Here is a 14,834-nt window from a genome sequence, read left to right on the forward strand (position 1 = left end):
GGCCTTAGTAAGTTTATTTTTTAGCTACCAAAAAAAATCAGTATCAGTTTCCCTGTATGCTATATTTAGAATATTTTCACCACTTCACCTCACTGTCAGCTGTCTTTTCTGACAGGAAACAGAAGCAATTATATCAAAGCCACCAGACGCCACTGACAAAAACTGTAATTTTTTACGTTAGCAAAAAACAGTTGCTGGTCTACTGCTGCCTCGATGCGTAAGGTAAGGCGGAACAAATATATTAAATATAGCGTACACTTACTACAGATACAGATTTTTTTAGGTGGCCAAAATACATTTTTGCTGTCGCCCCCGTCCACAGCAGTTCATCGTTTAGCTTCTGTACCGATAGATTTGGTCCATCAAACATGAGAAGAAAGAAACAAAGCACATAGAATATACACATCAGAAACGTCAGATAGGTTTGACCACTGTGTTTGGACTATATTAGTCTTAATATAGTATATAATTAGTCTTTACATGGCTGAAATTGACGACAGAAATAAACGAGTTTGCCCTTTTTACATGTCAATGAAATGTTACCAATTGCAACTTTTGTACCCAGAAGTGATTGTTGTTGTTAGCCCAGTGTCATGGTAGTTTGGTCTATAAAGACAGAGCGCATTTAAGTCGCTCTCCATAGACTTTGTGTTGTGTGAAGGTAACCACCTTGTTATTTTTATCAGTGGGATGCACTGCCATCATGGTCAAGAATCCACAACTACATTTTTTTTACAAGCTGCTGAACCAAAAAACTGAGCCTTTAAGCAATTAGACACGAGGTATCAGCAGGAAGACACGGGAAAACTGTGGGATCCTAACACTCAGTTTGCCTACATGGAGCTAATTTGGCCCAACAAACTGTAGAGGTTGGAACTAACTAAGCTATGTGACATCTGAATGATGATCTTACCATGTGATCTGATGACACAGGTGTAAATATCAAAGTATGTCACTTCTGGATCATGTCTCTAAGATAAGCAAGGTAAGGATTAGGAATTTGAACAAAGATTATCTTACTACATTGCGTAGTTCTCACCTGAAATGTTTTTAAAAACACATTTTAGGTCACTGTTAACAGATCGTTTGTCACCAAGCGGTAGTCATAGCAACGTCACCCACTAGAGGAACGTCGACTCGTCCAGTGTGGTGCAGTTGTGGAACAATTTGTGTTGGTGGAGCCAATAACTATTAAATAACCAAGCAAATAATAATCTGTTGTCACTTATTACTGTTAACTAATAATTGGCACTTGTAGAACTGTTGTGTAAATGCAGCATCACACTCGAGGTCGTGCTGTTGTACTGAATTAAACCTATTTGAAGTTAAAACAGTCCCTTCTTTGCCGTACCTTAAACCAGGTTGTCCATTGAGATTTTTGACGTGCAAGGTGTAGTTGCAGTTCAGCTAAGGGTGGGGTTATTCCAGTACAACGTGTCATCAAACCACGTAAGTCAGAAATTGTTCATGGATCTTCCAAACAGTCTCAAAGGTGGGGTGAAAAACCGGCTGTTACAGAGAGGTGCAAGACGTGGTAATTGTTTAAAAATTGGGGATAAGGTGTTAGAGGAGAGGTTTTCCGAAGCAGTTTGACCGTCTGACAAGCAGTTCTGATAAGAGTATACCGCCGCCCTAATAGTCCTCATGTCCACCTATTTCTTCCTAAAGGCTTTGTGACCCCAGAGAATTATTTTCTAGGGATCAGACCAAATGAACGAAACTACAATTATAAAAGAACTTCCTGTGGAAACAACTGATTTTGTTTTAAAAGAAATATAAAAACCAAAACTGTGTGCCTCAACTGCAGCAATCCACATCTCCACTTCCACCCGACATTTAATTTACCAAAACCAGCTGACATTTTTACAAATATCACAGTAACCTCTGACTAAATACAGTCACCTCTTTTTGTTGGCTGAGTCATGTTCTGTGACGTTCTGCATGTTTGATTTTGGCAAAGTAGCGTCACGGGAAGTTCAGCCTTCACAGAGAAGCCAGACACAATCGAGGTACAAGACGTAAATAAATTCTTGTTAGAAAATATTTTAGTTTCAGTTCAAACGGCTGCTTGAAAACAGACTATTTTCTGCCTCCTCTCTCAGGCTGAGTCTGCCTTTATCTGTCAGCGTCTCTTCCTCATTCCAGTTTGCATTTTTAGCTGCATTCTTTATCAGCATAACAAGACGCGTACGTCTCTCATCGCCGCTGGACAAAACAATATCACAATAATACAAGAAACAATAACAGAAAATCGAACATGCAGGAAACACAAAATGAATAAAAGAGGGAAGGAAATTGAATTACAACAATAATTCAACTTAATAATCTCTCTCTCGCTGTCTTCAGTCTGCAGGACTTTGAGACCGAGTACCAGGAGCTCTGGGATTGGCTGATGGACATGGACGCCATGGTAACAGACAGTCACCAGCTGATGATGTCAGAGGAGCAGAGACATCACCTCTTCAAGGTAAGACAAGCTCTATTGTCTGTCTGTCTGTCTGTCTGTGACTCAGGAGCCTCACAAAACACACACAAAAACATTTTTCTTTACATACAGGAATCTTTTTTCTTTTATTGAAAGTCTTTCATGACTCACATGGTTTGCACCAACGTAACTGCTCTGTGGTGACACTTCTTCTTTGCCTACGATGTGGCCGATGACTCTTATGTCGTAGATCCAAATATCCACCCTTTGAGCCCTCATGTCTTAAATTGTCACCTCAACTTAAGACAAGACTTACAACCTGAGTTGTTGCCATGAATTCAATCACTGCTGAGACCTTGACAGTATTTTCAATCTCACAGTATTTTTCAAAACTTGGTCACATCAATAATACTTTTAATCTTTAAAAAGGAGTTAGGTGACGCCTGCACCCAGAGTGGACACTTTCAAAGTCCATAAGGCCAATATGGCAGGATTATCTTGACCAAAAAGACCAACTAAAACTCTGTGACTGACATTTTGTGAAATCAAAGCAGCAGCAATGGTCTGTGGAGGAGATGCCTTGGATTGTCGCCCTCAACAGAAATTCAGAATAAACTCGTGGGAACTTCAAGGACAAAAACAGTGTTCAAACAAATATAGCCGAGAGATGGCTACAGTCGGGACCACAGAAATGTTGGACAAATAAAGACAACAATAACAAATAAACAGCAAAACGCCTACACCTGCTTAGTTGCCAGATGTAGGCTCACAAAGTCCAGAGCAACACTTGTAAAGAGACAATTCTGGATATCAGCTGTCCAAGACTATCTTTGACAGCTTGCGTCAGCCCATAGGTTAATCTGTACACACACACTCTGCTAACGACTTGAGAGAGACCTGCTGTTGTTGGTATTATCACTGGCCATTTTGCAACTTCTCGGAGGTGACAACCACAAATTGCCATATGTCAGCAACTTGCCCGTCACTCTCCCAACAGCCACAGACACAGTCAAAAGCCTCTGACTGGTTCAACAAAGTCATCATGGACAGTTAGCGGGGGCGGCCAACAACAAGGACTGGTTTCAACACAAGAAAATGGATAAATAATCACAGAAGACATGTTGTCAGTGTTGGATTAATTATTATGGTTTTATTTTACAAAGTCTCCAAAAAGACACCATAGTTCAAGGCTGGATTACAAAGCTTCTGGAAGGGATGTGATCCTACTGGAGCCCTTATTGAAGCAGCACGATGGTTTGCCATGTACTGAACAAGACTAAAAAAAAGTAAGTCTCTCACAAGGAGGGATCCAGAGATAATTAACATTAGTAACATTATGCTGTTTGTGACATTGTGGACTCCACATTCACTTCTGTAGGAACCAGCATGTCAGATATTTCTTATCAGTCCTGTTCAGTGCTTGGTGGTGAGACAGACTTGCGCACGCAGCTCATCTGGGTATCAGGTTGTTGAAAGTAGATCCGCCATCGTTGTTGTTGTGCTTGAAGTTGGTGCTAGCGTTGCTGGGAAAGCGGAGACGTATACAGTGACGTAATGATATGGCTCTCCAGCTCATGGGAAGCAAAGCGGTTCCTCAAGGGTTCACATGTTAAATCAACTGCGAACTGGCACCAGCCCAAAACTAGAAGCAGGTTCGTATTGGTGGAAAGGGGGCATATGACATCCTACAGGAGCCTTTGAGGGTGCAACTTTTATCAAAAGAAAAAAGTACCAATTAGCTGAACAGGGAAGCTTTTTGTTGGGCCTTAAAGTTTGGTCAATGTTGAACTTTATACCTACGAATGTTGAGCCTGATTATCAGACTTGACTCAGGATTTTTTTAATCAATCAGTGGTGAGTGACAGATCTTTCCTAAGTGCAGTTAAAGGTGCAGGAATAGTCAGTTACTGTGTGTGAACAGTGCCAGCAGAAGATTCACTCGATCACCCTTTTTGCAGCCGTTGTCCTGTTATTCATTTTTTATGGATTTATTAAGTTGCTAGCTACATATGTAGGATGGTGACGATGTCATTTCTAATCCTACAAAGCTTTCATTGGATGATTGTTTCTCCGACTGAAGCAGAGCATCAGACCTCCAGCATTAGAGATGCAGTCTGCGTGTCAGATGTCTGGAACCAGACTGAGACATGTTTACTAGCATCTGAAATACAGCCTACATGTTCAGTTTCAAGGTAAACAAACCAAAACAAGACTGCTCCACCAGCTGGACTCTGACTCTCTGCAAAACACACAGACTTTTAGACAACATGTTCTGCAGTATATTTTGAAACACTAAAAGACGAAACGTGACGGCCACGTTCCAGCCCACACACCATCAGCTCGAGACACACGTCATCATGGATGCACTGTTTCCCAGCTCTGAAGCATCACTTTTATCACATTTTCACACCTGATGTAGCTCAGTCCACTTTCGGATCATTGCCTTCTGTCTGTGCGGCTCATCCAGTGTGTGCCACAGGTGTCACATGACGGCATAAAGTACATACAGTACACAAATCTTCTCTAAAGTTTTCCGTTCAGACGTCACATAAGTCAGAGTTCTATGTCGAGAAATGGTTGTTAAAGTTAAACCTTCAGGTGCTGTAACGCTCGACAAAAATTCTCTGCTCATTGGCTTTACTGTGATGTCACAGATCTCCCATCAGCCACCTCTGCCTCCATCATGGACGAGCACTGCAGACTGTGTGTTAATCAGAATGTGTAAATATGTAGAAACAGAGCTGGCTGAAGTAAATGATGTCCTCCCACATTTCATTCATCCATCAGTTTGTCTGTCTGCCCTCATCCCTCCCTTCACTCCTCCCTACAACTCACCATCCAGCCCATCACACACACACACACACACACACACACACACACACACACACACACACACACACACGCACATCTTCATCCTTACCAAGGAGAATGGGATTACAAGGCATAGCCTCCCTCATAACCATATCATAGAGTAAAGTGTGTTTGTGTGTGTGTATGAGAGAGAGAGAGAGAGAGGTTGTGCAAGTGTGTGTGGGTAATGTGTGTGTTTGTGTAATGACTTCACTGCAGCCAAATGAGTCAGAAAGAAGAACAGCATGTGTTACGATTAGAGATCTGAGTCATCCTCTTCTGTCCTTCACACACATGTACACACACACACACACACACACACACACACACACACACACACACACAGATAGGGAAATCAAAGATATTTGTTGTACTACAGCTCCTACACTCTAGAAAATGACATTTTCTAAAAAGCATTTTATCAGAGCAAATGAAGTGATCAGCCTGGTGTGAGCTGATTCAACATGTGTCCAATGCAAATTAACTCGTCTGACAAAACATCATCAATCAAGTTCTGGGAAAACGCTTATTTAACTTTATGTGCAATGTCAAACAAGACGTAACTCCCAGTGCTACTGGTGCTGCCACTTGTTAGCTAAATGAAACATGATCTGGAACAACAGTGGGCTTAAAGACATGCACTCTGTGTACACTGTGCAGAGTTAATGTGTGTTCTTACTTACAGTGGCGCCAGAGGGAAGGTCATGTTGTTGCATACATCAGAAGGGTTTAACACCTGTAAGGTGGCCGTTTGGGAAATCTCACACTTAGCTAAACTTTCAACTTTACACTTTCTGTCATTGATAACTATTTGAACAGAGATAAAACAGACACTAAATGTATCATTTACATTTTAGTTTGAAGAAAGGTATTCGGACATCAGACTGTCTCAGATGCAGGTGTGTTGAGTCTTTGAACAGAAAATCCCACAAACTGCTCAGCTTCACATTTTATCCATGACTTCAACGCAACGTCACTCACTGCCGTAACAACGGCCACGCCCCCTTTTGGGTGAAGGTTTTGAACTCGACCCAGGAGAGACGCTAGTCGTGGCAACAAGTTCATAATGCCAAAAAATTGCTGCGTTGTTCACTGCACAGCAAACAATAAAAAAAACAAAACAGAATTGCGATTTTCTTTGCTCCCGGAGAGAGTGAAGAACGGGGAAAGAAGAAATCTGTGGCTCACAGCCATCAAACAGCAGAGTAAAGACGGAAAGCTGTGGGATCCAGCCAGTCACTACACCTAACGCTACGTCTGCGGCAGGAACTTCATCACAGGTTAGTTGGCTAACGTTAGCTAGCTAGCTAAAGTCAGTTGATCTCAACAAGAAGCCAAGAAGTTAATTCTAATGAATGTTAAGTAATGAATTGACAGGGTCATTCGTCCACACAGAGGCTGGCAGCTGAAAAGGGCACACACCTATCATTTTCACTTTCTCGTCGTACCGAAGGCGATCAGGACCTCTTAAACTCTCTCCGTAGCATGTAGCCTGACTGGCCATTTCATCCGAAGGGGAAAGACTCAACTGATTTGTTTTTATTTACACTTAATGTGTGTGAAGAGCTCTGCCGCCAGTCAAAATCCCATGTTTCTATCACCTATGATGTCACTTTGAGCTTAAATAGAAACTGTTCCACCCATTTCACGGGTGTGCACAGGTGTGAGGGAATTAATCAGCTGTGGTTGTGTTTCTCAATAACTGACAACAGCCTGTGCACCGTGTGTAAAAACAGTAAAAACCTAGACCCAAACCTCTATTTCGTCTCTGTCCTCACAGTGTCTCATGACAGGGGAGACTTCATGAACTTGGATTTTGAATTTGTGTTAAAGTTCAGAGATGTATCAGTGACCCCTCGATCATTGTTGGTGCGACGGGGATCTGAATTCTGAGTGAGCGTGTTTTTCTTTGGGCTTTGGTCTACTCCGGAGTCAGACTGAAGAGGTTTAAAGTGGGATTTGTTAGTCCATAATATGTTCAGCTGATATTCCAACAGTGCTAACCAACACTTCTGTTTCTGTTGTGAGGTTTGAAGAAGAGCTGTGACGAAGATAATTCCAGCTTGTTGGAGGCATTATTGTGAACTTGAAAGTGAAACAGGAGCGTGTTCCTCTTTAAATCTGCACACATGTTAATGTGAAGCTTCCAGATTGTTTTATCAGTGACTGCTGATTTCTTCTGTTCTTACTCAGCTGTTGCTCAGAGGGATCTTTGTCTCTGTCAGTTGTCTGTTCGAACCATCGTACAGTGCTTGATTCTCCTTTCACAAAACAGTCCCTTCGTACTAAATAACATCAGTTTGTAAAGAGGAGTTTCTACGAACTAAAAGCATCAGAGACCTTTTTAGATATTTAGAGTCCTCCTCTCTTGTGTGAATGTAAATCAAACTTTAGGACAGGAGTGTTTGTTGAGCTCACATTTGTGTAAAACGCACTCACCCACCCCTAAAAACACAAATGTATGCGCACACCTTCACACGCAGTAATATATCGACTGTCATGCTGCTCACACAGCATCGAACCGCTGACATCTCATTCTCGTCTTACCCAGAAGGCACTGCTGTGAACCAACACGTAACTTTGTGTTGTTTTCCGTTCTTTCTGTCTTCGCCCAAACTTTTCTGTCTTTGTGTGTGTGTGTGTGTGTGTGTGTGTGTGTGTGTGTGTGCACGCAGACATGATTTATTTAGCGGCCGATGAGACTCACCTGGCCTGCGAATTATTGATAAGTGTAAAGATGAACCTAATTTCTCCATAGGAGTCACACTTAAATATTCATCTCTGTATGAATATTCATGGCGGCGATGATGCATGCATGAATTTTAGATGACTCTGGAATCGCTGGGCATTCTTCTTCTTCTCTCTCTCTCTCTCTCTTTCTCTCTCTCTCTTTCTCTCTCCTTTTTTTTGATGTGTCAACTCTCCTGTTAAAATATTGATGTGGAGCTCGACAGCGTCTCCTCGCCCGGTCCAAGGTCGCTTTCTTATACTGTTTCTCTCCTTCTCCACCACTGAGAGTTACACAGTCAGGGCTGTATACTGTAAGCTGCTCATACATGGCTATTTTTATCTTATATATCACTTAGTTTTTATTTGTTGGGGCTGTTTCTTTATTTAAGTACTCGTATCCTTTGCTTTAGCAACACACACCACACTGTCAAAACACTCCAATGACAGTAGAAGTCCTGCAGTCAGTCTGAACGGTTTTATGCTCGTATAAATTCACTGTATATTTACCCATATATTTTATAGTTTGTCATTAATTTACTCCTGTTTTAGTGTTTCCAGCCAAACATCTTGAATATATCGGCCTGTTTTATCTTCTTCTCTACAAAAACTAGCTGAAAGATTAGGTACTAAGTTGGCCACTCATCTTAAAGGTCCTGTATTATGCAGATTTTTGGGCTCATACTTTTATTTTGGGTTTCTATTAAAACATGTTTACATGCTTTAATGTTCAAAACCAGCAAATCAGCAGTTTTTACCTTTTAAATAGTACAGTTGTGGCATCGCAATTTCACAGAAGTCCTGACAGCTCGTTTAAAGGCAAAGGTTTCTAAATCAGGACTGTTTCGGGAGCGTTTTTATACTTTCACAGTATTTATAGAGCAACTATACCTGCTTATGATAAGATATGATTTTTGCAATAAGGGGGCTTTAAAATTAGATGACTTTTATTGATTGAAGTCATTTATCAAGCAAAAATGCTAAAAATTCTCAGGGCTCAGCTTCTCAAATGTTACGAGCTGCTCTTGCTCTTCGGTTTTATATCATTTTGAATTAAATATCTTTGAGTTTGGACTGTTGGTTGGAACAAAAAAAGCGAATTGAACAAAATAAAGTTGACATCTCATATTTATATAACAGAGTTCAAGTTTCAAGTTTATTTCATTTATATAGCACCTTAAAAAGCAAAGAGCATTTGAACCAAAGTGCTTCACAGGCAACATGTCATGTACACATAGGCATAAAGACATGTAAATTACAAACCAACATCAATTTATCAAAGAATAGAAATAAACGGTAAAACCCATAGACCACAGACCACAACATTATCCCAAACTCATTTAAGTTCCTGAGATGTTGTTTGTGTTTTAAAACATCATATGTAGTCTTGTGAACATGGGCCCTCACCTCAGGACAGATGCATGCTGGGAAACGTCACAATGCCTGTCTGTGTGTGTGTGTGTGTGTGTGTGTGTGTGTGTGTGTGTGCGTGCTGCAGAAAGAAGCTCTAAACCCCCTGTTTTTTTTTTGTTTTTTTTTCAGTGTGGTTTTTTTCTTTTTTTTTTTCTTCCATGTGACCGTTAAAGAACCTCGCTGTGCTCCACTAAAATGCTGGGGGGACTCGACCCTGTAACCATAGCAACGCCAGGGCCCAACAAAAGTTGTTCTTTTCGGAGGTGTGTGTGTTTGTGTGTGTTTGTGTGTGTGTGTGTGGCGTGCAACTGAGAAAATGTGAGTGTCTATGTGTGCGTCGTTGCCTGTGTATGTCTGTGTGTGCGTGTGCGTGTGCGTGTGTGTGTGTGTGTGTGTGTGTCCTCCGGAAAAGGAAAGCTGGGCTGACAGTTGTTTCTGCAGGCAGGCTTGGCAGGCCGAGGCTCTACTGTTTATTGTGATGTTAGATGGAGGCACTTATCAACCTTGGAGAGGAGGGAGGAAGGAGGAGAGGAGTGTTTGTGTGTGTTTGATACAGATATGTGTGTATTTGTGTGTGTTCGGTGTTACAATCACACGCTCACACCAGTGAGCACAGACCAAAGACTTAAAAACTTTTTTTTTTGTAAATCTTTCCAATTTGTGATCAACAACTGGAAAGTTTTTATTAATTTAAAAAGCAGACAAAACTCACTTCTTGTGTCCTGATTCCTTCATCTGCTGCCAAGTGGAACAAAGCTTCTATCTGTCTATAATGGCTCTAACAGAATTGTTTGGTTTAGGGACTGTCCTTTATTTATCAGCGGAGGGGGTGGCTGGGATGTTTTTGTTTTTTTCCCCCTCCCTGAAGCTACAGATATTTTTCCCTCAGCCCCCTGAGTGCTTAGTGGAAAATCCATGACCCTCCACCATGAATGAAACTTACCCTTTGATGTTTGAAAGCTAAAAGTTGAAGACAAAATCCTGGAGTTGAAAAAAGCCTCAGTTTTTCACTTTTGTTGTTCATGCTGGTTAATTTGTGTAAACGGTTTATTTTGGCCAAATTTTAGATGAATTGTCGCACATGATGTGTCCAAGGGCTGCTGCAAATTTGGAAATCAAAACATGGTTTCTGTTTTCACAATTTCTGGCTGTGATAAACTGTGTAAAGGGTCTTTATGGACATGGAAAACCCACAAAAGTCGCGTAATTTCACATTTTCCAGGCCTGGAAAAGTTATGAAATTAGTTAAAATCATTGAAAGTTTTGGAAAAGTTCAGCAATTTTGCTGTAATGACATTGTTAGAGTAACCTTTCGTGGCTAACCTGTCACGTAGTATAACATAATGACAAATTTATTTTCTGTTTCTGTTATTTTATTTTATGTTGACTCAATGTAGCTCCAGTGTGTGACAAGGTTTAGTTTATCATCACGGGCGTTTGGTCATCTTCTGCTTGGGTTCGTCTCTACCTTCATGTCTGCCAGCGAGCTACAAGTATGTTTGAATAGAGTTTGAATCTGATATATTTGGAAAATGCCAGGGCAAGAAAAATAAAAACAAAAGAAAAAAAGGTCATGGACATGTTTGAAAATCTTGTCTATGAATATGTATGGGAACCCTGGGTGTAGTTTTGGGTGGGCGGGTTTGGGAGCCATGTTTCTTTAAAAAAAAATGGCGGTAAAATAAATACAAATAACAGACATTTAAATCTGTGTGCCCCTCCCCTAAGTCAAAATAAAAACCTAAAGTCTCTCCCCAGTGCTTCAAAAATTATATGACATGCCTCCTGCATTTTGCACCACCCCTCCCCCCTCATAAATAACAAACAGTCCCTTATGTAACTGAATCAAACTTAAGTTTTCTAACTGGTGTTGAAAATCATATGCAATATTTCTCTTCCAGCCCTTTATGTTCTCCTGGCAGGTAAAACATGTCAAGGTTTTTATGATTACATTTCAACATTTTGATTAAAGTTACGCAACAGAAGCAGCTTAAGGTCGGACTGTGGCCGTGGTCAGTCTTATTCGTCAGGGTTCTCTCAGATTGCGATTCAGTTTGCATTACAAACTGGGGGTGTGGAGCTTGAAAGAGCAGTAACCAGTCAGGGAGGGTGTGATGTAAAGTGTAGGATTTAGCGTTTATAGAGCTTTCTGTGAACCCATAGGGACTAAAATTTAAGATCTCTGGGCCTCTGTTGCTTCAGCCCTGACAGTTCTCCTTAAATCTGTCTCTCACAAGCCCCCACAACTTTATGGCGGCACAATATTAAATTACTGGATCACTCCTTTAATCAATAGAGTTGTTTACTCCGACCACATAACTGCGAACACTTCACTCGCAGCTATGACCTGTAATGTGTGTTCAGGCTCCAGGTCTATTTTCTTCTGTTTTATGTGCAGAAATCACATCGTTTATTATGCAGGTGACCAGACAGCAGAAGGCATCCTGTGTAAGAACTAACGGAGGATTGAAGCTGCTTCTGTTGTGCTGCATTACCGATCATTACAAGCCAGAATAGATGTATACCTGTTTAATTAAAGGGTAACGGTATTTTTTTTGGGATCCTGGTGTTTTTGAGTGTCCTTTGGTCTGAATCAGGGACTCATGTTGTTCCAAAGTTGTATAATTGCCTAGAGTTGGTTCGTGTTCTCACGGCAGCATTTACAAGCGGACCAGATCAAATGCCTTGTGTGAGAAAGCTGCTCTTGATTGGTCAGAATTTCCATGTGGGAAAAATCCAGGAAGTAAAGCAAACGTTGAAGAAGAGTACACTTGCAAGATAAATGTGACACTTTCTAATGTCACAATGGAGGGACAACTACGCAGGTTGATTTTAGCGCTGCTCATCGTGGACTATATTGCTGTCATTGTTCATTTTAGTCAAACCATACAGTTTGAAAACGAGGCGCGGCTCCAACTAGAAAACAATGTTTTGATGCATTGGATGTGCTGAATGTGCATATTAAGGCAGTACAGGAGGAGGTGCACATTAATAATAAAAATAAATAAACTTGACTTCGATTGAACCGAACCAAACAGGGCAGGTGTGAAAGCAGCCTTAGTGACTAATTGGAGCAACAGCTCTTGATTTTAAGCTAATGCAGAGATGAAACAGGTGCAGATCTTTCATTGACAATAACTTGTGCTGCAGCATCAGGCGTCCGGTGTGTACAGGGGGCAGCACTTGGTGTGTGTCGACTGACGCACCCTGCTTTGGCAGTGCCGATGTGTTTTTAGCTTGAGTCTGACAACATTATGGAAAGGATCCCAACAGAGATAAACCTTTTTGTTTAACCAGAAACAGCCCTGACATCACCATCACTGATCCCACCAGACTCCATTCAAAAAACTGTTACTTTTTAAAAAGCAAAACAAACTTCATTCAAAGTTGACAGAAACAAAATAAAACTCTTAAAAACCATCTTGTGTCATCCTTCTACTGTTCCTGCAATCACAAACTCTGGTTTGGTTTAAATTAACCCTTAATTCACACAGTTAGATGTGAAAAGATGCTGCCTCTATACACACTAAAATTACTGTTTTGTTTAAATGGAGTCTGGTGGGTTTGGTCAGAGTCATGTCAGGGCTGTTTCTGGTTAAACAAAAAAGATCTTACTCTTTGACAAAATGGTCTCTTTCTGTAGAGAACCGTTCTGTGAGTTGTCAGACACTTAAGGTGTGTTCACACCGGACCTGTTTTTTTTTTTCACTAGCGACAAGTTTACATACAAAGTCAATGCAAACGGGCGATTGAGCGTATATTCGCCCGGGAGAAAAATCGCTTGGGCTCCGAGCGACAGCGACAGAGCTCGTCGCTTGAGATGAGAAATCTCATCTGGAGCGGTATTTCGCTGGGTCCTGTCGCTTGCAGCTCAACGCTGATTGGCTGCCGTAATCCTGGAATCCTGGGGGGGTGCTTGACTGTCATGACATGTCAGCTTCATTTAAAGTATAGCTGCAAATTAAAAGCAACAATAGATGTAAAAACACACAGAGACAATACATCTGTGATCAGTCCCCTAATTTAATTTTAACAATTTTTTCAATCTTCTCCAATTTCTCGTTTTATTTTATGGACGTGATCAATGTAAGTGCACTTGTCCTAGAGCCGCCACGACGGTTTTTATAATGCAAATAACTCTGTTTAGATAAAACCTACAAGCTTCTCTTCCTATGACTGTTACTAAAAATGTGTCTTGTATGTTTTCTGAAGCCTTTAAGTTACAAAAATGAAACACACTACACTGAGCATTTATACCTCCGACCGCGGCAGAGCGTTATACATTTTGATACATAGGTAGGCTATATACATATTGCAAAACTCTGCAAAAGTACACCAAAGCACACATTTTCATTTCCAAATATTTTATTACACAAAAGACGAAGAAATTGTGATTTTTTTTTTTTACCTATTTTGGCACATACATACAAAATCCACCCGCTCCTCGCTCCAGGCAGCTCCAACTCCGCTCACATGCTCTGACTCAGGCATCAGAGCCTCTGCGCTACAGCGATAGATGCAGTGGCTCTGTCCATGGTGCTTAACACAGGACCGCCAGGATTACAGCGCCCCTCCAAGCGCCGCAACATAACTTCATTGTTTATGCTGCCCGTGTGCTCAGAAGCACACCAAAAATGCATTTGAGTAATTTCCAAGAAGTTCTGATAAAATAAAAGAAATATTACAGACTATAGAATAGGACTGACAACCTCTCCAATGTCTCGTGTCAATTAATTAACACTATTTGTCGGCTCATTCCTTTTTTTTTTTTTTGCTGCTGCTGCGCTGTGTCTCCAGCTGAAAGTGGTGATTTGCTAAATACATTCTACAATAATAAATTAGACTTTTGGTTTATAATATTGTTGCCTATATTACGCATTTTAATAAAAAAAATTAAGAATAAAAGAAATAAACACCGAAATAATTAGTGGAAACCTTTTTTTATTGATACTCCTCCTCTCTGAGACACACACACACACACACACTGAACACGCGACTGAATGAATGAATGAACATTGGAAGCGGTTCAGCCGCAGTCCCGCCGGCTGGCGCGGTCACTGTTGAGATTCGTTTTTTTATTATTAACAAAATGTTTTTTTATTGACAGTATGAATGGTTTTGTTTTCAAATAAATATTTGGAAATGAAAATGTGTGCTTTGGTGTACTTTTGCAGAGTTTTGCAATATGTATATAGCCTACCTATGTATCAAAATGTATAACGCTCTGCCGCGGTCGGAGGTATAAATGCTCAGTGTAGTGTGTTTCATTTTTGTAACTTAAAGGCTTCAGAAAACATACAAGACACATTTTTAGTAACAGTCATAGGAAGAGAAGCTTGTAGGTTTTATCTAAACAGAGTTATTTGCATTATAAAAACCGTCGTGGCGGCTCTAGGACAAGTGCACTTACATTGATCAC

At 40.8% G+C, this 14,834-nt stretch overlaps 1 protein-coding gene across 1 annotated transcript in view; it reads left to right on the top strand.

The window, feature by feature from the left end:
* The window catches only part of akap6 (A kinase (PRKA) anchor protein 6), a 286,320-nt gene that overhangs the window by 165,586 nt on the left and 105,900 nt on the right, over window positions 1–14,834 (top strand). Inside the window, exon 15 of the mRNA XM_050062199.1 lies at window positions 2,347–2,467. Within this exon, the coding sequence (XP_049918156.1) occupies window positions 2,347–2,467 (121 nt within the window). The remainder of the gene's footprint in view (window positions 1–2,346; window positions 2,468–14,834) is intronic.

This window comes from Epinephelus moara, chromosome 14 (genome assembly GCF_006386435.1).
Source record: "Epinephelus moara isolate mb chromosome 14, YSFRI_EMoa_1.0, whole genome shotgun sequence".
Lineage (NCBI taxonomy): Eukaryota > Metazoa > Chordata > Actinopteri > Perciformes > Serranidae > Epinephelus > Epinephelus moara.